This window comes from Onthophagus taurus, chromosome 11, assembly GCF_036711975.1.
Source record: "Onthophagus taurus isolate NC chromosome 11, IU_Otau_3.0, whole genome shotgun sequence".
Classification (NCBI taxonomy): Eukaryota; Metazoa; Arthropoda; class Insecta; order Coleoptera; family Scarabaeidae; genus Onthophagus; species Onthophagus taurus.
Genome location: NC_091976.1, coordinates 31619097 through 31646275, shown reverse-complemented (window position 1 = coordinate 31646275; position 27179 = coordinate 31619097). Strand labels below are relative to the sequence as shown.

The 27179-nt window shown below is 32.5% G+C and overlaps 1 protein-coding gene across 5 annotated transcripts; it reads left to right on the top strand.

Annotated features, from left to right (window-relative positions):
- Nucleotides 1–80: 80 nt before the first annotated feature.
- LOC111421295 (PDGF- and VEGF-receptor related) lies at nucleotides 81–27179 on the top strand. 5 transcript variants are annotated; one of them, XM_023054434.2, is made up of 16 exons: nucleotides 81–443; nucleotides 9028–9167; nucleotides 9222–9503; nucleotides 10447–10576; nucleotides 10833–10990; nucleotides 11047–11230; nucleotides 14816–15252; nucleotides 15314–15458; nucleotides 15518–15826; nucleotides 20458–20748; nucleotides 20812–20915; nucleotides 20968–21515; nucleotides 25438–25831; nucleotides 25887–26098; nucleotides 26148–26253; nucleotides 26311–27179. In XM_023054434.2, the coding sequence occupies exons 1-16, from the start codon at nucleotides 383–385 to the stop codon at nucleotides 26860–26862; spliced, it is 4053 nt and encodes a 1350-aa protein (XP_022910202.1). In that variant the 5' UTR covers nucleotides 81–382; the 3' UTR covers nucleotides 26863–27179. The 5 variants fall into 5 exon arrangements, with proteins under 5 accessions (XP_022910202.1, XP_022910200.1, XP_022910201.1 ...); XM_023054432.2 differs by lacking the exon at nucleotides 10447–10576 and adding an exon at nucleotides 10112–10283; XM_023054433.2 differs by lacking the exon at nucleotides 10447–10576 and adding an exon at nucleotides 9723–9885.

The window sequence follows — 27179 nt, the reverse complement described above, 5'->3', positions numbered from 1 at the left end:
ACACCATGTTTGTTTGAGGTGATAGAGATATTCCCCCTTTTTTGCTTATCTAGGAATAACACGCATTTAAAATTTAGTACTTTTCGACACTTCCTTCTAACAGCTTTGTGGTAAATAAGTCTGTTGGTTTGTGATTAAAGATAAGAAGACAAAACGGATTCCAAAACAAAAAGGTTTTCGTTTCCGGTTGCAGTATAGATACACAACCCAACATACATTTTTTTTTCGATTTTTATATTCCATTCTACCAGTTCTCCGCGACTTCGAGGACGTTGAGTCAACCACGAATGGTTTGTAAGCGGATTCTTGATTCAGAATACGGTGATAGCGCGTAGTGAGTGAAACACGAAAAAAATATTATGTGTTAACGGTGACAATCAATATGATGGCAGTGATGAATTTATTTTGTTTGATGATTATTTTAGTTATTAGTGGATTTGTAGGTGAGAAGATAATTTAATTTTAATTTCGCGCTTAAATTTGTACTTGTTTACCTTCGGGAATCTATTTGGATTTGATTTTTAAGATATTTATTTTAAACAATCTTTTTGTTAAGCATTTTTTTTAACGATTACGTTTTATAATTGTAAACAATTTAACATCGTGTAAGCACCTAAGGCTAAGAATTAGTCATACAGGTATTTTTCGTTTCAAATTACAAATTATATTTCTTTATTTGATTTCTTTCTATTTTTATTTCTTTATCGTGATGATATACCCTAATTAAACACTCTTTACATTTCTTATTTACCTTTTCTAGTTATCTTGAATTTTCTTGAATCGCATCTCTAAAAACATTCCGGAGATGAATCAAGATTTTTAACTCCACGTTTGTTTACGGTAATGATTCATTTTTTGAGATCATTATTTTAAACAAAAAGAAATACTGCGAAATTTATAGTTTTGTTGAATTGTATCAAAGACATAAACCGCGATTACTAATTTTTCCAATGAAATGGTCTTTCTATCGCATTTTATGAGTTAAAGAATTTTCATTAACAAAAATAACTTTTTATGCAATCGGAAATTTTGTTTGTTTCAAAGTTTTTTATATAATATTGTTATGAATTTTTAATACTAGAATAAAAGATTCAAGAATTAGAATAAAATCGAATGGAAAGTTTTGTTTAAATAGCTCAATGTCTTCAATGTGAAACTAAAAGACAATTTTCTTGAACGTGAATGGCATTTATGACTCATCCTCGAAGGTTAATCAACTTCATTCTTAAAAGAGAAAAGTTTAAGAGAATTAATTTTAATCTCTTTTTTGCATAAATAATAAAATTGAATATTCAATTTATTATTAGAGCATCGAGCATAGTATAGAGAACACAAGGCTTGTTAATAAAGATCGACATGAAACGGGGGAATACCGAGAAATTTATGTCAATATTAATAAAGTATTGGAGATAGTATCTGCTCACCTTTCTTTGTAACATGATGAGACTTCCAAATGAGTCTGCCAACTAAGTAAACACTTAGATATTTTATTGAGTCTTCTTGAGAAATGAAGCATCCTCCCAGAGACACAGTTAAGTTAAATTTTCTAATCTCTCTATTTATGAAGAAGTTTCCATATCATCACAAAGTGTCCCAAGTTCAGCATCTTTTGAAATTGGAATATCCACAGTACATAGTAGCTAAAGTAGCTATTCCTAAGATACCGCCTTGTGAACCTTGTTCTTGTGACACTCCAAATTTTTTTCAAAAAGATGAGATTTCAGTTTTGCAACAGCTTTTTTCAAACGCTTGTTTAGGAAAACTGCAGGACAATATTTTTTTTTCTTCAAATACATTCTCAATAACGATTGTCACTCTATGTACTTGATCTATTGTAAAATTACGAACCTAAGTGGAAATCTGGCATGTTGGTACTCGTTTATGCCCGAATTATTTTTTTTTGATTTTTGTATTTCCAGTGTCATTTTGGTGCAGTTTTTATCCTTTGTAACTTGCATTATTTTTAAGAAAATACTATTTGTCCATGTTCCATTAATCTAACAATGGGCATGAACTTTAGCAATAAATGTATTGGAATTATTTATTGTCCATTATCTTGAAGGAAGTGAACAAAACAGGATTCATGCAGATTGGCTTCACATTTTTGACAAGACTATCTCGTGTTTTTTTTACTCCTTACTTTTTCAATCCAGTGGTTGCTTTCTTCAAATCGCACTTGCGTTGGCACTCTTGAACCCAATTCTTTATGAGAAGATGAACATCCTAATCCTGCCGGGGAATTACCATATTTTTGTAAATACGTTTGCACAACTATTGTTAAAAAATACATATAATCGTATGTCATAATAATAGTATGACCAAAAATAGTTTATTTCTTCATTGGAAACTAGGAAATTGAGTTCACCATTTTGCTGTGCATATAACGTCGTCATTTCTGCCAAAAATGATATAATACTTGAAGCATTCCACCGGATTAGAAGGAATGGTTTCTCAATGTTTCTCATTTTTGCCAGTTTCTTTTTTTCGGTAACTTCTTTTGTATTTCTGACAAAGGTTCGTTGTCACTATTTGACTCTTCGTCAGTGTCGAAGTCACCAATTATGAAAGTCCGTCCTTGATTTGTAATTTTTGCCATAGCTTCCGCTTGAAGCTGTCGACCATCCAGTTATTGATGTCGTTGCAGAACTCTTCGCGGCAATGAAGTATCTTTAGCACTTTCTGTGCCATCATCAGGAGGAATGATAAAAAAAATCCTCGTCTTGTATTACTTGAATGAGTTCTTCAAGTAATACAAGATACAACACGTTTAGCATAGCGCCAATATTGGAACTTTTAGGTAAAAGTGTTTTTTTTGTACTTATGAAAGCCATTTTTTACGAATGCAATTTCCAACTTTTTCTACACGTTAAAGGCACAATAATTCGTCAAACAATCACTCTCACTAATCAACGTCTTTACTGGAAACGTGTTGCTGCCTGCAAAATTACGCGAGAAGGGGAGAAAACCGGAGTTGTTCTATTATTGGAACTGTGGGCATAAACGGGTTAAGACGTTTTAAGAGATATATTTCAAACAATTTGGAACTGTATGATCCAACTTGTTTCGCCGGCTTGTGCACAAGGTTTTTTCTGCACAATATAAAGCTTAGCATTCAGCTCATCAATCCGGGAACATCAGAACAATAGACCAAAAAGAGGTTCCTTTGACTAACAAGCTTTTCTCTTTCAATTTGGAGCCCAGCAATTCAGCTGCCCCTTTTCCAAATCCTATAATTGAGTTCAACCTGAGAAAAAGGCTAAGGTGAATCGGCGAATATTAACTTCTAGATGATCAGAGTCTAAAAACTCGCCATGAAGAGGTGAATTCATAATCAATCTAACTGAAAAAACGAGACTGAAAACTACCGCTGTATCTTCAGATGCTCAAATATTATCTACATCCATAAATAAGTAATTCCAATAAATATCTATGTGCAAATCCGATGGAAATAAGCCAAGCAGAACTTTAATTGCAAGCATTAACGTGGTCCAAGTCAGCTTTTAATTCTTTCCATAAATTTTATTACAAATTTACTATAGTATAGATTTTGTGAAGAAGATTCTGCAACTAATCGTTGATTAGGCAATGACATAAATTTTTTATCAGGAGAAATTTTCTTGTATGAATGCAATCATGAGTTGGTGAACATACAAAAAATAATAGGTCATAGTACTAACAACTTGTTGTTGAATTACTACAATCATATTGACATCACTGGCTTAATCAGTGAGTCTTCATTAAAAGTATACTACCGTTTCACTGAATGCACACTCAAGAGGTTATTGATGTCTGATGCGAGCGAAATTGATTGGCATTTATTATTATTACTTCAGTTATCAGTAAACTTTCACGAATTCAACAAGTAGCAGGATTGGAAATCTCTGGTGCGATAAGCTCAATGCTAACTCTAGCAATGAGTGTTCTGCTTGGTCTATCTCCTTTGCATTTCCATATAAGAGAAAATAGCAAGAACTACCATTTACAGGATTAAGTAATATGCCCAAAACTGCATAGACATGTCCTACCAATGGGCTGGGGAAGACACTATAAGCACTGAAATTGTGCTATCAATGCCGTTAGATTTGATGGGATCACTACCAATGATTAATGCTGGATACCAGATTGTACTGTAGTCGGCTCTAGTTAATGACTGTAAAAGAACTTTAAACACACTAAGTTGTGATAACAGAGTTTCTCTGATCTGGGTTCCAGGTCACTCTGGGGTTGCTGGCAATGAAACGGCAGATGAGCTAGCTCGAGAGGGCAGCGCTAAAGCGTTTGTGGGGTGCCAGCAGTTGGTATATCATTTGGCAAAACATAGGGTTGGACTGTGGGCTGAAGAGAAACTTCGCCTACTGTGGACCAGTTCTCCTAGAATGAGACACGGAATATTTTTGGACTTGCTCGTAGCAGCATTAAAGTTCTGATAGATATCTAAAAATTGTAGATGATGTTTTTAGCATCACATAACTTGGCCACTCGATCAATGTCGGACTCTACACTCATGTTTCCAGTCCATAGTACTGAAACCTACCGCAGATCTTTTAGAGTGCAGTCGATTGCGTTGTGGAACGATTTGCCTGCCGTTGTTCGTAATGCAGGTAGTTTAATAAGTTTTAAAAATGCCCTGAGGCGCCATCTGCTATCTCTTCAACTATCTTCTTCTTGACCTATACATGTTTGTTTTCTTCTCTAGTCTGCCTTTCATCTATCTTTTTTTGTGTCTATTTCCTTCCTTGTAGTAACTGACTATCGATCATTAGCATCATTTAGTATTACTTTTTTGGTAGCCATAATTATGTATTTAAAATTACATATGCACTGTTACCATCTTGGAAGATATCGCTTATTGCGATAAATTGATCCGTTTGTCTTGATATCTATATTTGTTATAAATGTATACAGGGTGTACAAAAAGTATGGAATAATCGTTATACAGCCTATAGCAGTGGTTGCTTTTTTCAAATCGCACTTGCGTTGGCACTCTTGAACCCAATTCTTTATGAGAAGATCCTCCTCCTGCCGGGGCATTACCATATTTTTGTAAATACGTTTGCACAAACGTAAAATAATAGTATGACCAAAAGCAGTTTATTTCTTCATTGGAAACTAGGAAATTGAGTTCACCATTTTGCTGTGCATATAACGTCGTCATTTCTGCCAAAAATGATATAATACTTTCATTAAGAAGCATTCCACCGAATTAGAAGGAATGGTTTCTCAATGTTTCTCATTTTTGCCAGTTTCTTTTTTCCGGTAACTTCTTTTGTATTTCTGACAAAGATTCGTTGTCACTATTTGACTCTTCGTCAGTGTCGAAGTCACCAATTATGAAAGTCCGTCCTTGATTTGTAATTTTTGCCATAGCTTCCGATTGAAGCTGTCGACCATCCAGTAATTGATGTCGTTGCAGAACTCTTCGCGGCAATGAAGTATCTTTAGCACTTTCTGTGCCATCATCTGGAGGAATGATAAAAAAAATCCTTGTCTTGTATTACTTGAATGAGTTCTGCAGTTGTGAGGGGTCTAAAATTATTAAAAATCTTTATGGACACGTTTAGCATAGCTCCAATATTGTTGGAACTTTTCGGTAAAAGTGCTTTTTTTGTACTTATCGTATTTATTATTATTTTTTATGAAAGCCATTTTTTTATGAATGAAATTTCCAACTTTTTCTACACGTTAAAGGCACAATAATTCGTCAAACAATCACTCTCACTAATCAACGTCTTTACTGGAAACGTGTTGCTGCCTGCAAAATTACGCGAGAAGGGGAGAAAACTGTGGGCATAAACAGGTTAAGACGTTTTGAGAGACATATTTCAAACAACTTGGAACAGTATGAGGCTTCGCCGGCTTGTGCACAAGGTTTTTTCTGCACAACACTTTTGACGCGTGCTGGGCAATTGAGGTTCAAAACTCGGTGGTACCTCAAGGACACATTAAGCAGTCGGTACCGGTAGTTATATCAACGTCATAACTTTCGTTAATACACTAAAAAACTCCTCCTCACAGGTAAAATTAGCCACCTATCTGACCTTCGAGTAAAAACGGCTCAAAGAACTATCACATTTAGTAGTGGTTATAGCAGAACAGGTTTATAAAGCTTAACATTCAGCTCATTAATCCGAGAACATCAGAACAATAGACCAAAAAGAGGTTCCTTTGACTAACAAGCTTTTCTCTTTCAATTTGGAGCCCAGCAATCCAGCTGCCCCTTTTCCAGATATCTAGTCCTATAATTGAGTTCAACCTGAGAAAAAGGCTAAGGTGAATTGGCGAATATTAACTTCTAGATGATCAAAGTCTAAAAACTCGCCATGAAGATGTAAATTCTTAATCAATCTAACTGAAAAAACGAGACTGAAAACTACCGCTGTATCTTCAGATGCTCAAATATTATCTATATCCATAAATAAGTAATTCCAATAAATATCTATGTGCAAATCCGATGGAAATAAGCCAAGCTGAACTTTAATTGCAAGCATTAACGTGGTCCAAGTCAGCTTTTAATTCTTTCCATAAATTTTATTACAAATTTACTATAGTATAGATTTTGTGAAGAAGATTCTGCAACTAATCGTTGATTAGGCAATGACATAAATCTTTTATCAGGAGAAATTTTCTTGTTTATTAGTTAGTATGGATATTTATTAGGTAGTTGGTGTTTCTCAACAACATGCACACTCAAGAGGTTATTGATGTCTGATGCGAGCGAAATTGATTGGCATTTATTATTATTACTTCAGTTATCAGTAAACTTTCACGAATTCAACAAGTAGCAGGATTGGAAATCTCTGGTGCGATAAGCTCAATGCTAACTCTAGCAATGAGTGTTCTGCTTGGTCTATCTCCTTTGCGTTTCCATATAAGAGAAAGTAGCCAGAACTACCATTTACAGGATTAAGTTATATGCCCAAAACTGCATCGTCATGTCCTACCAATAGGCTGGGGAAGGCTGGAGAAGCACTGAAATTGTGCTATCAATGCCGTCAGATTTGATGATTGTACTGTAGTCGGCTCTGGTTAATGACTGCAAAAGAACTTTAAACACACTAAGTTGTGATAACAGAGTTTCTCTGATCTGGGTCCCAGGTCACTCTGGGGTTGCTGGCAATGAAACGGCAGATGAGCTAGCTCGAGAGGGCAGCGCTAAAGCATTTGTGGGGTGCCAGCAGTTGGTATATCATTTGGCAAAACATAGGGTTGGACTGTGGGCTGAAGAGAAACTTCGCCTACTCTGGACCAGCTATCTTGGAATGGGACACGCTAAGTTGTTTAACATCGCCACTGTCAAACCAGGGAATATTTTCGGACTTGCTCGTAGCAGTATTAAAGTTCTGATAGGTGTCTAAAAATTGTAGATGATGTTTTTAGCATCACATAACTTGGCCACTCGATCAATGTCGGACTCTACACTCATGTTTCCAGTCCATAGTACTGAAACCTACCGCAAATCTTTTAGAGTACGTTGTGGAACGATTTGCCTGCCGTTGTTCGTAATGCAGGTAGTTTAATAAGTTTTAAAAATGCCCTGAGGCGCCATCTGCTATCTCTTCAACTATCTTCTTCTTGACCTATACATGTTTGTTTTCTTCTCTAATCTGCCTTTCATCTATCTTTTACTGCACTTTTTTTGTGTCTATTTCCTTCCTTGTAGTAACTGACTATTGATCAGTTGGGTCTCTTGGAAGTTATCGCTTATTGCGATAAATTGATCTGTTTGTCTTGATATCTATATTTGTTATAAATGTATACAGGGTGTACAAAAAGTATGGAATAATGGTTATACAGCTTAAACTTCAACTTATATTAAAAAAAGTTTTAAATAAAAGTTACTTGAAACTATTTTCCGCATATCTTGGCGTAAAAACAAAATAAAAATCTTGACGGCAGTCTGAGTTACGACATGAGTGTGTTTTTTAAATGGAATATACAGGGTGATATTTTAAGGTTTTTGGATTCTTTTTGACAAGGTGTTGCAAAATGCCATAAGGTTTTAATGCTTTAAACTGCATAGTTTTCGAGATATTGAAGCTTTTAAGATTTGACATAGTGACAACCAAATTATGGTGTCATTATGGAATAGACAACCTAAGCCTTGACGTCATACTGATGGGCGGAGCTTATACCGACTCCAAACATCTTCGTTGCTAAATCCCCATATTTAATTTTTCAATTAGTGTTAAAATAACATAAACTAAGACTAACATTTTAGATGACATTTTAAATGACATTTTTATGGCGATTTATCTTAGCAACTGTGGTTAGCAACGAAGATCTTTGGAGTAGGTATAAGCTCCGCCCAAAATGACGTCATAATTTGGTACGTCAAATCGTTTTAAATAAAAGTTTGAATATCTCGAAAACTATGCAGTTTAAAGCATTAAAACCTTATGGCATTTGGAACACCTTGTCAAATGGAATCCAAAAACCTTAAAATATATTAATATAAGTTTAAGTTTAGGCTGTAGAAGCCTTATTCCATACTTTTTGTACACCCTGTATATTTATGTAAATATTAAACATTATTATTATTATTACTATCAAGAGCCCAACTTTTTGCAGAGTATAATACTCTTAGAGTAACATTGAAAGCTAAAAATATTGACCTAAATATTACTCAATATCGATTTTTTTATTGGACCACATGCACGAATTGTTTATTTATGGAAAAAGAATTCAAAAACGTGGTTTGCTTTTTAAAATTGAACAACAAATCTTTTGTACGCTTATCTGTTTATTTAAAACGACATTTGATAATATGTTCAAATATAGTAAATTTTTTAAAATCAACGAAATTTCGGATTAAAACCGCTTTTTTCTATTCATTTTTTTAATTCATTTAAACCGCAAAGTTTTTATTAAAAAATATTGCGTACTTTCTATAATTCTGTCACCGCATATCAACAGGAAATACGCAGGACGTTGGTAGATATCGAACGGAGTTTATGACCACCCAGATAAATATTTAACAAAAAATTTTTGTTCTTATTTTTGTCTATTAACGATTTTTTTTTATTTCAGGTTTAATTTCTTGTATAACAATAGAAATTCAAAATGCGGTGATAAACGAAACTGAATATATTTCTGAGAGAGGAGATGATGTTGTTATTAAATGTAGTCACCATCATCCCATAGAATGGCAATATCCTAGAAATAACTTAGTAGATATACTATATCATATCAATATAATCATATAATTTTGAATTAAATTTTAGCCCATAACACCCTTTATAAGTGAGGAATTTGATGGTGAATATAAATCGATAATTCAAGTTTTTGATGTTGACCATCCCGCTGTTGGTTTTTATACTTGTGCGGAAAAAGATAACCAATACACAAATAAATCGATTTATATTTATGTTAATAACGCAAGTAAATTATATGTGGAGACAGAGGGTAATGGAATATTAAGTGGTCGAGAACATAAACCTCTTGTGGTTCCTTGTAAACCAACATCACCATTGGTTAATGTTAGCCTTTATGAAATGGGTGATAATGTAAGTAAAAAAATTACTTGGAACTTGTAAATAAGATATTAAGCTTGATAAATTCTTTTTCGCTATAATGGGTGCTTTTTTCAAGTGATGTATGCACTAATTTTAAATATTAAAACATTAATTTGTACAGAAAATAATTAGAAATGATTCAATACTTTATTTATTATCATTTTCTGCATGTACTAACACAAACTGACAATTAATAGAACATTTGGACAGATTCCACGGGAAGAATTATCACAGCACAACTTCCGGAAATACGACGATCGTATTGGTTTCGTTTGGTTTCCTCGGGAGCCGACCCAATTACTCATGCACTGTATATTTCGAACATTTAATAACGATGGGCGCGATCGTAAGGATTTCCTTGTACAAATAAGAAGTAGGTTTGAAAATCACATCATCACATTTTATTATTAATTTGTTGTGTTGAAAAGAAAACAACGCAGAAGTAGCTTAATTTTTTCCAATTCCCAATTTTGTATATATTGTAAATAAATCAACAATAACATTTTTGTTGCTTACCAAACACTACATCAACTAATAATATAAACATAAATTAACAAAGAAATCGAAACTCAGTAGATAACATCTTCCTGTTTTTACAGGATACAAAAATACGTATACAAATGAATAAACGAAACTCTGATGGCACTTTATGGAATTACGATAGAAGAATAGGGTATATATGGCAACATCCTATGCAAACAACTCCCAAATATGTAATTTGCGAGTTTGGCAATTCTAAATCGGAAATAGAATATTCTTTTGCAATTTATAGTATGTTTTCTTTAATAATTAATTTTATCTAAAAAAGAACTAAATCCACCACAAATACATCACTTTACACGTTGCTTAAAATCTCTCTGCTAAATAGACTTGGTGATCGGTTGCTTTTAAAAATTAAAATTTACAAAGATTTAATTTAAATTCTTTTTCTCAGCATTTATTGCGGTACAATTTCGATCCGAAAATCGGATACACAATTTTGAACGCCAATAAAAACGCCGTAGATGATATTACATGTCATTTTACTTCCGACATTGATAATGATATAATCATATTTTCAAATAGTAAGTAAATAAATTAAAAAAAAAACCGTGGTGGTGGTTTTTTTAATAGCTTTGGGGTTTTCTCTTTACTATTTATTTGCTACTTCTGTATTCGCATAATTTCTAATTAGTGTTTAATTAAGCAATTACATAGATTAATCCAAAACTGTGTAATTGTTTATAATTTATACTTATTTGTGCTTTCGTAGCAAATCCTTTAAATGTATTTTTAAAATAAAGTTGAAAATGTTTGTGTTAATTAACTACTTAATCCTAGAAAAAGTTGAATTTGTGGATGTTCCCAAAATCGATAATGGTACCGTGGAAGATTTTTTCTCCGAAGAACACCCTTTAACTCTAACTTGTTCTATAGAGTATGATACGCAACAACTCGCACCTTTCCTTAAATGGTTTATAAACGGTACGGAGATCAAGGTAAATTATTTTTTTGTTTATACAACTCAATATACATCTTTTTAATTATTTAACAGCACTCCACCGATCGGATACAAACAACAAACGAAACAATTTTTGGTAATTTCATATCAACGTTAAGTCTTAACATTACAAAATTAAGTAAATCACAAGATGAAGGTAGATACACCTGTATGGCTTACGACGACGATAATAAAGAAGAATCTGTTAATTCTACTTTGAATATAAATAACATATTAAGTAAGTTTGATTAATATATAATAGTATATACAGGGTGAGTTATTAGTATAAACCGTTTGAGAAAGAAAGAAATGTTTTATACAAAAGTTGTTTGACTTTTTATTACGTCAAATTATTTTCACTTATACAGGATGTTCCATTTAGGCGTAACGGAGAGTATGTAGATTTTTTTAAACGGAACACCTGTATATTTTATCATATTATTAATAGAATTAAATTTGTTTATACAACCCAACCGTATGTTACTAACTCATAGCGTTCATGAAACTATGTCAAATCCAGTAAGTAAATGATAGTATCCAAAGATATTGGATACGCTATACAGCGTGTTCATAAAGCTTAGTTACTTTTGATGATTTTCAAATGCCTTTTTCATAGGTTTTGTCATATACCAGATTTTAATGCGACTTGGTACTTTATGAGATTTAAAAAGATGTAAGTAATGATATATGCAATTATATAATTTACGCCTTTAGAGAAAATAAGATGTACATGTTAAGATATACCTCAAGATCTTTTATATAGAGCATTAATACTTGTAGAAGAGAAAATGGAAAACTTCTAAATATTAATTAAATTAATACCTACTTGTTGAGCAACGTTTAGTAATTGTTTATAGTTTGTTGCTGCATTTCCTTCAAATAATTTAGTAATTAAAAAAGGAATTTCTTGTTCTGCCATTTGTTTTTGATTTTGATTATTTATTTATTAAAGTTTTTTTTTAATTGTGTTTTAATATAAAATTACAAATGACAGACAAACAAAAAAAGGACAGAATATATTACATTCTGCCACTTTTTTAAGTACAATAATGACATTTTATTACACATTTTTCTTTAAATTCTAAATATCAGGAAAATTATTAAAGTTAGACATATGACATACTTATCATTAATTAAAGGAAACTTGATGAGTAATTTAACTAGCACACAATATATAGGGTGTTCCATTTAAACAACTTAAGAAAAAGCCATATGAAAAACATCAAAAGTAACTAACCTTTATAAACATCCTGTATAGTGTATCTAATATCTTTGAATACTATCATCTAACTACTGGTTTTGACTATTGTCTGACCAAGTTTCAAGGCAAAATCGGAAAAAATGTTGTTTTTACATAGTTTTTAAAAAGATCCTATAATGGGCACATTCTGGAAAAACAATTAAATATCTCAGGAACTATGAACATTGTGAAATAGTAACATATACGGTTGTATAAACAAATTTAGTTGTATTCATAATATGATAAAATATACAGGATGTTCATTTAAATAAACTGTATACAGGATGACTCACGTAAGCGGCAAAGTACATAAGTGGCATTAAGAAGCCGAGATATTATTATTATTATTACAACTTTTGAAGAAAGAACTGAGTTCTCGGCTTCTTCATGCCATTTATGTACTGTGCCGCTTACTTACGTATATACAGGTGTCCCACCTAAGTTGCCTCGGTCCATAGCCGAATTATGATTGAGTTTTTCAAAAAATGTTTCAGATAAAAGTTGAATTGAATCATATTATACATATTTTAAAATTAGTTTCAGTAATGGCGGACTTCCGCTTCTACCGGAAGTTACTATTTTTTGTAATTTTCGAAATTCATTGTAAAGTTTTAATTAGTTTTGTTATACTTTGACACTTAACATGCTGATGCTCCATACCAACACATAATGCCGAATTTTTAAATACAAACTTTGGTAATTATCTGATACATTATTTTCCATCATAGTATGTATGGTTATCACCATAGCAACATTAACTTTTAAATATATACATTAGTTTTAGATAGAACAAAATGAATTTTTGTTAATTATTCAATAACTACAAGAAATGTACCCCACAAACTATATATATATTTGTTATCAGAAGAAAATAACAAATTATTTTAGGTCATAGCCAACTATGGTGGGAAAAAAATTCTACCTACGCCACTGAATTCTTCGTAAAAAGTTGCCCATATAATGTTTTATTTATAATACTCCATCTTTGATAATAAGTGAGATATTCGCAATTGTCGTGTTCGCAAAATTTTCAATTTTTGCCGATAAGGCGAAAACAAAAGACGATAGCTCTTCGGAGTTTTCGGCATTAGCATTTTCTGGAAAAACGAGATCATGACATGTAAGCTACTTTTTTTCTATCATTTTTAGTTTCGGAGGTAGCCTATGCGGACATCGAAATTGGGACACCCTGTACATTACCGTTTAAAAAAATTCAAGCGTTATTCGTTGCTTATTTGTTTTCTGAAATAAAAACAATTGAATGCTGTCTTATTATGGCAAATAAAATATTAAACAACTTTTGTATAAAAAATTCTTTTTTAAAGTCAACATTTACCGAGATATATTCTATATTCCATACATAATGGGCATTAAAATCTGAACCACCTGTATATATAAATTCAAATTATATATACAGGGTGATTCAAAAAACCGCCGACAGACTTCTAGGGCAGGTAAATACATGAAAAGTTAAGATGAAAAGTCTTAATATACATGGGGTCGCAAATGCCTCCTTAACGAGATATAGAGGGTCAAAGTTTCTTTATAATTAAATATTATCTGGAATAAAAAGCCCTTTTTTAAAAAAATTTTCAACTCCACCGCTAATTTTGTCAAACGGGCAGTATTTTCGTGTAAAGTGATCAATTATCTATCAATTGGTCTCTTACAAAACTTTAATTAAAGCAACAGTTTTTCTTAGAAACTATGGCGTAGACAATATTTTTAAAAAAAGTGCTTTTTATAGCAGATAATAAACTTTGATATCTTTTATATCTCGCCAACGACGCATTTGCGACCGCATATTAAGACTATTCATCTTAATTTTTCATGTATTATCTACTCTAAAAGTCTGTCAGCGGTTTTTTTGAATCAACCTGTATAATTAATAAATTATTGTGGTTGTCTATGAAATAGAGATTAGATTTGAAATTAAATTTATCAAATTTAAACATAGTTAACTCGATACAGTTACCACTCGTTCTCCCTTATATATCATCTAATCGAACTATATGATCTAATTAAGCCAAGGTCTATTACGTCAATTTTACTGCCTCGTCCGCAAGCGACCTCGGCTTAATTTGAACGAAAAAGTAATGATAGTTCTTGATTAAGCCAATACATTATCATATTAATTTGGCTTACCTTAAAGTAAATCCGCAATATTTCCGAGATGATTGACAAGCGAAAACAAAACTGACCTACCCTAATATTACCCAATATTTTTGTCAGCGTTCATTAATATTTGTAAACAAAACTAACCTAACTCAACTTTTCTTTTCTGGAAGTCATTGCTCATTTTTTTAAATCACGATGTTAAAACACATTCTTTGATATTTTGCTAAAACTGCGTATCATACCCAGATTCAAGGATCTCAATGACTCCGAATGGCTCGCAATGACACCCAATGTCTGTCATTGATGTTTTCCAATTGGTCTAAAGCCTTTCGCTTTTAAAAGCACTCAATTTCTCCTCTAATCTTATAAAAAATCTAATATCTCTAACTGACCACACATAATGCAGAGTTATTTGTGGGTAGTAATACAAACAATACTATTTTTTAATGTTATTCCTCTTTATAGAAAAAGGTAAACATTTTGTTGAAATTTACGAAGAAAACTCAATTAATAGCATAACAATAAATAGTACTACAACAGCTACTTGGGGTGTAAATGTAAAGGCTTTTCCTAGAGTGGAGGTTGAATGGTACAAAAATAATGAAAGAATTGATAAGGGAACAAAATACAAATTCACAAAAAATGGCTTCAAACACATTCTAACAATTAGTGATAGCACCATCGACGATATGGGAACGTATACGATTAAAGCTAATGATTTAAAGAAGACCTCATTAAATCTAAATTTAATAGTTCAAAGCAAACCCCAAGTTAAACTGGGAGTAAATCCAATTAATCTAGTTAATAAAGAAAGTGTGGTTAATTGTTCGGTAACTGGGTATCCTCAACCGGATGTTTTATTGTTTTTCAAACAAGATTGTCAAGATTGCGAATACAAAAAAGTAAATATTTCTTTGTACTTGTTTTTAATAGATAACTAAATAAAATTTAATAACATTTTAGATTATACCTAATAAGAGAAATAACAAGTCTCTTTATGAAATTGATTTTTCGATGACGATTCAAAGCAATCAATCCGGATTTGTAAAATGTATAGCTAACAATTCGTATGGGGTTTATGAAAAAGTAAAAAACTTTGTCGTTAGCGGTAAGTACTAAAAGCAACAATAACAAAAAGATTTTTCTAAATAACATGATTTTTTATAGACGTTAAAGATGGATTTCAAATTTGGTTGGAGGAAAATAACGAAGAAATTAGTTTCAACAGGAATTCGAATACATTAAAAATGGCAATTGGAGATAGCGTAACGTTTTATTGCGCAGCGGATAAACAAAAGTACCCAGGAGATATCAATTGGACCCACAATTCGAGGAATATTACAAATGTCGATAGGAGTTATACTAAATATTCCAACAAAACATTTTTTTCTATTCAAAAATTAAGTAGACATGATACTGGTAATTATTCGTGTCAAAATTTAAAAAAGGATTTAAACGTTTTCTTAAATGTCACAGGTAATTTAATTTGTCTGAAGATGTACCAATAAACAAAAAACTTTCTAGTTCTAGATTTAGTTTAATAACAAGCTGTTTAGCTGAATAACAATTAAAACTAGAACTAACACTAGAACTAATACTAGAACTAACACTAGAATTAGAACTAACACTAGAACTAGAACTAACACTAGACCTAGAACTAACACTAGACCTAGAATTAGAAACATTAGGATTTAGCAATCTTAAGAGACGCACGGCAGTGTCAGTGTCAATTCTGCTTTTAGTTCAATAAAAATATATAACACTCTAGCACGGAATAACAGTTAAAACTAGAACTAACACTAGATCTAGAAAGTTTCGGGTGAGTTCTAGTTTTACACTAGCGTCTTGTGTTAGTTCTAGTGATAGAGCTAATGCAATATTAGAACTAACACTAGAACTAGAAACATTCGGGTTTAGCCGCACGTCTCTAAAGACGGCTAAACCCGAATGATTCTAGTTCTAGGTCTAGTGTTAGTTCTAATATTGCACTATCACTAGAACTAACACAAGACCTAGAACAAGAATCATTCGGGTGTAGCCGCATGTCTCTAAAGACGGCTAAACCCGAATGATTCTAGTTCTAGGTCTAGTGCTAGTTCTAATATCGCACTATCACTAGAACTAACACAAGACCTAGAACAAGAATCATTCGGGTGTAGCCGCACGTCTCTAAAGACGGCTAAACCCGAATGATTCTAGTTCTAGGTCTAGTGCTAGTTCTAATATTGCACTATCACTAGAACTAACACAAGACCTAGAACAAGAATCATTCGGGTGTAGCCGCACGTCTCTAAAGACGGCTAAACCCGAATCATTCTAGTTCTAGGTCTTGTGTTAGTTCTAGTGATAGAGCTAGTGCAATATTAGAACTAACACTAGAACTAGAAACATTCGGGTTTAGCCGCACGTCTCTAAAGACGGCTAAACCCGAATGATTTTAGTTCTAGGTCTAGTGCTAGTTCTAATACTGCACTATCACTAGAGCTAACACAAGACCTAGAACAAGAATCATTCGGGTGTAGCCGCACGTCTCTAAAGACGGCTAAACCCGAATGATTTTAGTTCTAGGTCTAGTGCTAGTTCTAATACTGCACTATCACTAGAGCTAACACAAGACCTAGAACAAGAATCATCGGGTGTAGCCGTACGTCTCTAAAGACGGCTAAACCCGAATGATTCTAGTTCTAGGTCTAGTGCTAGTTCTAATATTGCACTATCACTAGAGCTAACACAAGACCTAGAACAAGAATCATTCGGGTGTAGCCGCACGTCTCTAAAGACGGCTAAACCCGAATGATTCTAGTTCTAGGTGTTGTGTTAGTTCTAGTGATAGAGCTAGTGCAATATTAGAACTAACACTAGAACTAGAAACATTCGAGTTTAGCCTCACATCTCTACAGACGTGCGGCTACACCCGAATGATACTAGTTCTAGGTCTTATGTCAGTTCTAGTGATAGAGCTAGTGCAATATTAGAACTAACACTATACCTTTTACAGTATGATTTCACACTTATGAAATATGATTTCACACTAGCGAAAACAGATTTCATACAAATGAAATTTGATTTCACACTAACGAAAACAGAATTCACACAAATGAAATTTGATTTCACACTAGCGAAAACAGATTTCATACAAATGAAATTTGATTTCACACTAACGAAAACAGAATTCACACAAATAAAATTTGATTTCACACTAGCGAAAACAGATTTCATACAAATGAAATTTGATTTCACACTAACGAAAACAGAATTCACACAAATAAAATTTGATTTCACACTAGCGAAAACAGATTTCATACAAATGAAATTTGATTTCAAACCAATGAAAACAGATTTCACAATTAATAATTAATAATTAGATATTGGTTTCATTAATATTTAAATAAATATTTGGCAAATATCATTTTTAATTTTGAATGAAAATTATTTGACATTTTGTGACAATCATAAAAATATATCATAAGTTTTGATTTTACATTTGCAATGTCTCGTGTTAAATATAATAAAATATCAATTAGTGATAGAGAAAGAATTATAAAAGCACACGAAGAAGGCAAAGATTGGCGAGCTACAGCTACAGCTTTAGGAGTGAACGTTCGTACTGCTTATGAATGGTTGAAAAAAGATCAATCACTTCCAAAAAAGAAAGGTGGTAATGCTTCTTCCAAAAAGACCGCCGCAATTTCCGATGCATTGGTTAGATGGATTGAGGAAGATTCTACAATAACATTGAAAGGCTTATGTGATCATGTTAGCAATGAATTTCAAGTTAACGTTTGCCAAAACACAATGAAAAACTGGTTGGACGGGCAATTATTTTCACTTAAGGCACTAAGACCACAAATAGTAAATATGAATAATGAGGAAAACAAAGTCAAGCGTAAAGAGTATGTAAACCAAATATTACAAAGTCGAGCAAATGGTAGAACTCTTATTTGGATCGATGAAACAAATTTTAATTTATATTGTCGGCGAAAAGAAGGTAGATCCAAAATAGGTCATAAAGCACACGTAATTCTTCCGGCTTGTAAAGGAAGCAATTTACATTGCATTGGGGCAATGAGTGCGATGCGAATTATCTCATTTGAACATAGAAGAGGATCCTACAAAGCTCACGACTGTAAACAATGGCTGCGTCGCTTAATAGCAACTTGCACTGCGGATGGCATCGAGAAGCCAACATTTATTATTGATAATGCTCCTGTACATTCAAATCTTGAATCTGAACTTGAACCCGAAGAAGATATAGAAATAGTACGCCTTGCTCCATATTCTTATTTACTAAATCCGATTGAGTTGTTATGGAGTAGTTTCAAATCTTCCGTAAAAGTGCAAATGCAAGAAAGAATGCAAGAAATATTGAATTACAGACGCGTTAATAATCAAGGGTTAACACTTCATGAATATAGAATGCGCATCTTAGAAGAAATTTCAGATAGAGCAATTCAAGAAGTTCAACAACAACACTTACTAAGATATTCGAATCATGTAGAACGTTATTATGCAGCAGCACTACAACAAGAAAACATTCAAGAAATATAATTAATAATTTATTGGTTGCTAGATTGGTTGTTAAATTTAATTTAATAATTTTTTGTTATAAATAATGTTCTAATTAAATATTTAAATACTGTGAAATCTGTTTTCATTGGTTTGAAATAAAATTTCATTTGTATGAATTCTGTTTTCGTTAGTGTGAAATCATATTTCATTTGTATGAAATCTGTTTTCGTTAGTGAGAAATCAAATTTCATTTGTATGAAATCTGTTTTCGTTAGTGTGAAATCAAATTTCATTTGCATGTAATCTGTTTTCGCTAGTGCGAAATCAAATTTCATTTGCATGTAATCTGTTTTCGCTAGTGCGAAATCATATTTCATAAGTGTGAAATCATACTGTAAAAGGTATAGAACTAGAAACATTCGAGTTTAGCCTCACATCTCTACAGACGTGCGGCTACACCCGAATGATACTAGTTCTAGGTCTTGTGTCAGTTCTAGTGATAGAGCTAGTGCAATATTAGAACTAACACTAGAACTAGAAACATTCGAGTTTAGCCTCACGTCTCTAAAGACGGCTAAACCCGAATGATTCTAGTTCTAGTTCTAATATAGCACTATCACTAGAGCTAACACAAGATCTAGAACAAGAATCATTCGGGTGTAGCCGCACGTCTCTAAAGACGGCTAAACCCGAATGATTCTAGTTCTAGGTTTTGTGTTAGTTCTAGTGATAGAGCTAGTGCAATATTAGAACTAACACCAGAACTAGAAACATTCGGGTTTAACCGCACGTCTCTAAAGACGGCTAAACCCGAATGATTCTAGTTCTAGGTCTAGTGCTAGTTCTAATATTGCACTATCACTAGAACTAACACAACACCTAGAACTAGAATCATTCGGGTTTAGCCGTCTTTAGAAACGTGCGGCTAAACCCGAATGTTTCTAGTTCGAACTAGAATCATTCGGGTTTAGCCGTCTTTAGAGACGTGCGGCTAAACCCGAATGTTTCTAGTTCTAGTGTTAGTTCCAATATTGCACTAGCTCTATCATTAGTGCGGCTAAACCCGATTGTTTCTAGTTCTAGGTGTAGTGTTAGTTCTAATATTGGACTATCACTAGATTCGGCTAAACCCGAATGATTCTAGTTTTAGGTCTTGTGTTAGTTCTAGTGATAGTGCAATATTAGAACTAACAGTAGACTTAGAACTAGAAACATTCTGGTTTAGCCGCACGTCTCTAAAGACGGCTAAACCCGAAGGATTCTAGTTCTAGGTCTTGTGTTAGTTCTAATGATAGTGCAATCTTAGAAATAACACTAGACCTAGAACTAAAATCTTTCGGGTTTAGCCGCACGTCTCTAAAGACGGCTAAACCCGAATGATTCTAGTTCTAGGTCTACTGTTAGTTCTAGTGATAGTGCAATACTAATGAGAACTAAAAACATTCGGGTTTAGCCGTACGTCTTTCAAGACGGCTAAACCATAATGTTTCCAATTCTAGATCTAGTGTTAATTCTAATAATAGTGTTAGATCTAGTTTTAATTTAATTAACACCGTCCGTGAAAGCTTTCATACTTAAATTATTTTATTTTCAAATAGATCCTCAACCACCTAGAATTTTAAATACAAATTTAAATTTGCAACACGACAATTTAATATTTCCAAATAAACATGAATTATTTTGTAACGTTGATGGAATTCCAAGACCGAAAGTGACATGGCAAAAAGATGGCCACGAATTTATTCCAGATGATATCAGAATTAAACTTACAGATAATAATCAAAAACTAATTTTTACTAAAACGCACGTCCATGATGAAGCAACCTACCAGTGTACAATCACTAATAAAGTCGGGGTTATACATAAATCCACTTTCATGGGATTTTCAAGTAACACAACAAAAATTATTAAATTATAACTAAAAAAAAAAATTATTTACAATTCTTTTTTAGATAGAGCCGAAACCAAACCTTACATATACGTAATCATCGCAATTTTAGTTGCGGCCACATCAATCATTTTACTATGTCTATGTTTGAAAATACGAAAGGAAAACGTAAATTACATCGTAATTATCAAAATCGTTTAAATAATTACTGTTTGTTTAGGAACTAAAACGCGTATTAAGAAGCGCTGGATTAGAACATTTCGAAAAAGGTCAAATCGAATCAATTAATCCCGAAATAGGAATCGATGAACAAGCTGAACTTTTACCGTACCACAAAGAACGTTGGGAAATACCTAGGGATCATATTAAATTGGGGAAACAACTCGGTGCTGGAGCTTTTGGTGTCGTTATGAAAGCCGAAGCGATCGGGTTAAACAACGATAAAGAAACGACGATTGTCGCTGTAAAAATGGTTAAGAAAAACGTCGATTTCTCCTATTTAAAAGCTTTAAGTTCGGAATTAAAAATAATGGGAAATTTAGGACAACACATAAACGTTGTTAACTTACATGGGGCTTGTACTAAAAATATTGCCAAAGGAGAACTTCTTGTTGTAGTGGAATTTTGCCGATTTGGGAATATACATAATTATTTGTTGAGACATCGAGGAAATTTCGTTAATCAAATTGACCCAGAAACGAATATTATTGATTATAACATCGGGGCTGAGTTATTAGAAAGAAGTTTTTCTATTTCAAGTAGTCACAGGTTAATTTTTTAATTAATTAATTTATTTTTTGTAATTCGCGACGGTAATGAAAGCTATTACAGCACTCATTTGGGTGCTGTAATGAGACTCCTTACATTATCCGATGCTGTAATGAGATTTTAGGAACATTTTATGAAACCAGTTCAAGTTGGTAACATTGGATCATTTTCTGAATGTTCACCACGCCTTAAATTTAGCATACTGTTGTTCGTAGCTTTCGTGGGACTTCTCTGGAAGTAGTGTTTTAATAGAACTTTGAGCAATTTCTATACATTTTATGTTTTAATTGTCAATTAAAAAAAATTTATATTTTCAAGTGGTACGGTGTTACCAACTGCTACATACCTATTTCCCTACATTGTCAAAATTTATTTTATTTTTGTTTAAAAAAAGGATAAAAACGCTAATTACAAAAAATAGCATAAAAAACACGTTGCATAAGACTTAAAGCACTCATTCATTAAAAAACTTGAATTCGTGCATTTCCAGCGTGTCTTACGAAACTAGTTTTTTAATATACTATTATCTACGACTGCTTGGATAAGTCATCATTACCACATTTATTTGAGGTGATTTGAGTTACGTAATGAAGTTCATTACCGCACTGGTTTCATTACGTAACGCATTTTTAGCCCAATCAGAACAGACTTAATTTATTGAAACGAGCAACAATATAAAAGAAAAAGTGCTACCTATTTAAAGAGAAACAATACTGTTTATTATAAACATTAATTGTTATTTGGTTCCTTTTTATCATCGTGTGTGTTAATGAATGTGTAAATGATAGTCGTACTTTAACGATGAACGATTTTATTTATGTTTTTCAGTTTCTACCGGTTTCGGCGTGTTAATGCCATCCTCAGGAAACCACGTTATACGATTTTATGTTTTCTCTTTATTAAAGTTCTTTATTAATAAAGAGAAAACATAAAATCGTATAAACTGGTTTCCTGAGGATGGCATTAACACGCCGAAACCGGTAGAAACTGAAAAACATAAGTAAGATCTTTCATCGTTAAAGTACGACTGTCATTTACACATTCATTAATTAATTGTTATCTTTTTACATTTCGAAACGCTTATTCCAGATGAGTAAACATGTTATTCAAACTGACATTAATTCAAAATTGTCAACAATAATTGGACCGCGTTATACATCACTTGACTAAGCGACATTTTATCGTTTTATCTTAGAAAGAATGCAGAATACCGAAAGACCTAAAACACTTAAGTCTAACTAGTTCCGGCCCTTGGCCATCTTCAGAGATTCTACAAATAGATTAACATCTCTCATCTTAACCATTTTACAAACGACAGCGGTATATGTTGCCGAGACCTAGAACTAGAATCATTCGGGTTTAGCCGTCTTGAGAGACGTGTGGCTAAACCCGAATGTTTCCAGTTCTAGGTCTAATATTAGTTCTAGTGATAGTGCTAGTGCAATATTAGAACTAACACAAGATCTAGAACTAGAATCATTCGGGTTTAGCCGTCTTGAGAGACGTGCGGCTAAACCCAAATGACTCTAGTTCTAGGTCTAGTTAGTTCTAATATTGCACTAGCACTATCACTAGAACTAACACAAGACCTAGAACTAGAATCATTCGGGTTTAGCCGTCTTGAGAGACGTGCGGCTAAACCCAAATGACTCTAGTTCTAGGTCTAGTGTTAGTTCTAATATTGCACTAGCACTATCACTAGAACTAACACAAGACCTAGAACTAGAATCATTCGGGTTTAGCCGTCTTGAGAGACGTGCGGTTAAACCCAAATGACTCTAGTTCTAGGTCTAGTGTTAGTTCTAATATTGCACTAGCACTATCACTAGAACTAACACAAGACCTAGAACTAGAATCATTCGGGTTTAGCCGTCTTGAGAGACGTGCGGCTAAACCCAAATGACTCTAGTTCTAGGTCTAGTGTTAGTTCTAATATTGCACTAGCACTATCACTAGAACTAACACAAGACCTAGAACTAGAATCATTCGGGTTTAGCCGTCTTGAGAGACGTGCGGCTAAACCCAAATGACTCTAGTTCTAGGTCTAGTGTTAGTTCTAATATTGCACTAGCACTATCACTAGAACTAACACAAGACCTAGAACTAGAATCATTCAGGTTTAGCCGTCTTGAGAGACTAAATCCGAATGTTTCTAGTTCTCGGTCTAGTGTTAGTTCTAGCGGCAGTTGTAGCTAGCGCTAGTTAGCATAAGATATTACTATGTTGTATATTTTTATTGAACTAGAACGAGAACTAGAAACATTCGGGTTTAGTCGTGAAAAAAACTTTCAGCTGTCAATGTCAACTTTAATTTTATTATTATATTCGTAATCTTCATAAAATAACCTTTAAAGTGAGTCGAAACTTGACGCATTTATCTCAAAAAACCAAAAAGTTCGAACATTCAACTATTAATTTTGACATATTTGTCAACTTCATAAAAAATCCTTTAAAATGAGTCCAAACTCGACATATTTAACTTGATATTAATGGAGATACAATCACTTCCGGTTTGAAACGCCAACGTCAATTTTGACATATTTGTCATCTTCATTAAAAAACCTTTAAAATGAGTCCAAAGATGACGCACTTATTTCAAAAAACAAAAAAGTTAGAAATAAAAAACATTAAACCCGAAGTTAGCAACAATGAATATAGCAATTTAATTTTTAAATATTAATACCAACCTTAATTTTTTATTTTATTATATTTTTGTTTTTGTGACAAATATTAAGACATTTTATAAAAAATTAGGGTTATGTCAAAATGACATTGACATTTCAAATCGGAAGTTGTTTATATCTCGAGTAATATTAGAATTAAACGTATCATGTTTGGACTCATTTTAAAGGATTTTTCACGACCATTACAAATATGTCAAAATTGACGTTGACATTCTTAACCGGAAGTTGACCATAACTTCATTAATATTGAAGATAAATATGTCGTGTTTGTACTCATTTTAAAGGATTTTTAATGAAGATTACAACCAAATATATTTCACGACCATTACAAATATGTCAAAATTGACGTTGACATTCTTAACCGGAAGTTGACCATAACTTCATTAATATTGAAGATAAATATGTCGTGTTTGTACTCATTTTAAAGGATTTTTAATGAAGATTACAAATATGTCAAAATTGAGGTTGACATTTTAAACTTGAAGTTAGTTATCATATAATAGAAGTTTTATAACTGAAGTTAATCTAGTTTTAGTCACTTTTCAGCACTTTCTTTTCATTTCACATTGATTAAAAAAAAATCGTCGATCTTTAAGCCACATGATGATTCTTGAATTTCCCCAACTTTCGAGCGTCCTTAATTACATATTTTACTTAATTGTATTTTACAACTTTTTAAACTTTAATTTTGTAAATTAGTAATTAATAATCTGATTTCGACTTTGATATGTGATCTTTTTTAACAAAACAAAAAGAAATATTAAGAAACTTGTGTGTAAAATGGATAGGATGAGGGATGTTAATCTATTTGTAGGGTCTCTGAAGATGGCCAAGGGCCGAAACTAGTTACACTTAAATTCTATATAAAATAGAAAAAAAGTTGAAAAATACAAAATCCAATACATAATTTTCTTCAAAAATTTTTACACGAGATAGGCATCAAACAATTTTCAATAGTTTGAGCCTGTCTATTCTGAGAAGTCATATTTTTGGAGAGATGAAAACGAAAATCCCGTTTTTCTCAACATTGTTTATTTATCGCTTAGTCAAGTGATGCATAACGTGGTCCAATTTCAAAATATTTTTATAATTTGTAATTTTTAGCAGTTGTAGATAAAATAAAATGTTGTATATCACACGTGGGCTAAAACATAATTACAGTACTGGAGTGATTACATATATTTCTAGCCCACTTGTAATATAAATAACTATTATTTTTAATTATTTTTTCTTAACAGTCAAGATACGAATAACCCGAGTGATATGCAAGATTACCGCGATAATTACAATAACACAACAGCTCGAACCCAATACACAGCAACAACGACGGTTTGTATGACCCCAACTGGGCATGATGAGCCACTAACAAGTAACAACAGCGTTCAACCTGAATGGAGATCGAATTATAAAGGGGATTACAAAGGAAAAATCAAACCGATTTGCACCAAAGATTTAATAACTTGGGCTTTTCAAGTTGCTAGGGGAATGGAGTATTTAGCTTCGAGGAAAGTTCTTCACGGCGATTTAGCCGCACGAAATATTTTGTTATCCGATAATAACATCATAAAGATTTGCGATTTTGGGTTGGCTAAACAAATGTATAAAGACGATAATTACAAAAAGCAACATAACGTTAGTACAAAATTAAAAATAATGTATGCGTTATTAAAATTAAATCAATTTTTAGAGCCCTTTACCGATTAAATGGATGGCAATTGAGTCTATAACAGATCGTGTATTCTCAACTCAATCAGACGTTTGGTCTTTTGGAATTGTGATGTGGGAGTTATTCTCTTTGGCGAAAACTCCATATCCTGGAATGGAAGCAGATGAAAAACTTTATCATAAATTAGTAAATGGATATAGGATGGAATGTCCACCTTATGCAACACCGGAAATGTAATTAATTAAGCTATAAATTTCAAAAAAATTAATTTTTTTTATTTAGATATGATGTAATGTCGGATTGCTGGGATAAAAAACCAATGTTAAGACCAACATTCACTAAATTAACAGAACGCATTGGAAACTTATTAGAACAATCAGTTTTAAGAGTAACTAAAAAAATACTTCTTTTTATTATTATTATTATTACTAATTCTTTTTTGTAGTACTACATCGACTTAAACGACCCATATTTAAAAATGAACACAAAACTTTTCGAAGACATTCAAAGTGATTATCTTAAAATGGCGAGTCCCACCGATTTCCAAAGTTTATCAACACCCCAATACGTTAATTACGACTCCGGAATTTCGAGTCCAATTCCAGGTCAACCCTATTTGTTAATGAAACCAGGGCACATTTTCAGTCCAAGAACATTGAAAGACGGCGAAGTATTCACATTCGATGACATCAACAAAAAACGTCAAAATGAAAAGGAATGTTTGGAAATGACGCCGATGTTAAATTTAAGGGATTTGGATAATTTATCGAAACCTAATTCTCCGGAACCCGAAGAGATACCGAGTTTTTCTAATCCGAGTTATAATAAGATGCCTTTGATTACCGATGATATAAAAACTAAAGATAATTATGTTAATATGCCACAGAATAAAAACATTAATAGTTTTGTGAATGTTGATGAGAAAAATAAGAATCAAGAACATCATTATGTGAATAGTGTTAGTAGGGATTGGGAAAGAGATGTTATTATGGCTTAAATATAATCAATTTTTGGATTACTTACAAAAGAAAATGTGCCATATTATGTCATAATCAATTTTTTTTAACAAAATAGAATAAGAAAGAACTTTTAACCAATTTTAAATGGAATCTCAAAGTTAAAAGTTTCTTGCAATATTCATATTTTTAATAAAATAATTTTTACTATCGATTATGTGTACCTATTTATAGTATTAAGCTCAGTATTTATCAAAGAACAAAATTAATTGATCAAATATTTAAAAATTAATTATAAATACAATGTAATTTGTTATACATACAACCTGAACATGAAATAAATTGTTTTTTAATTTAA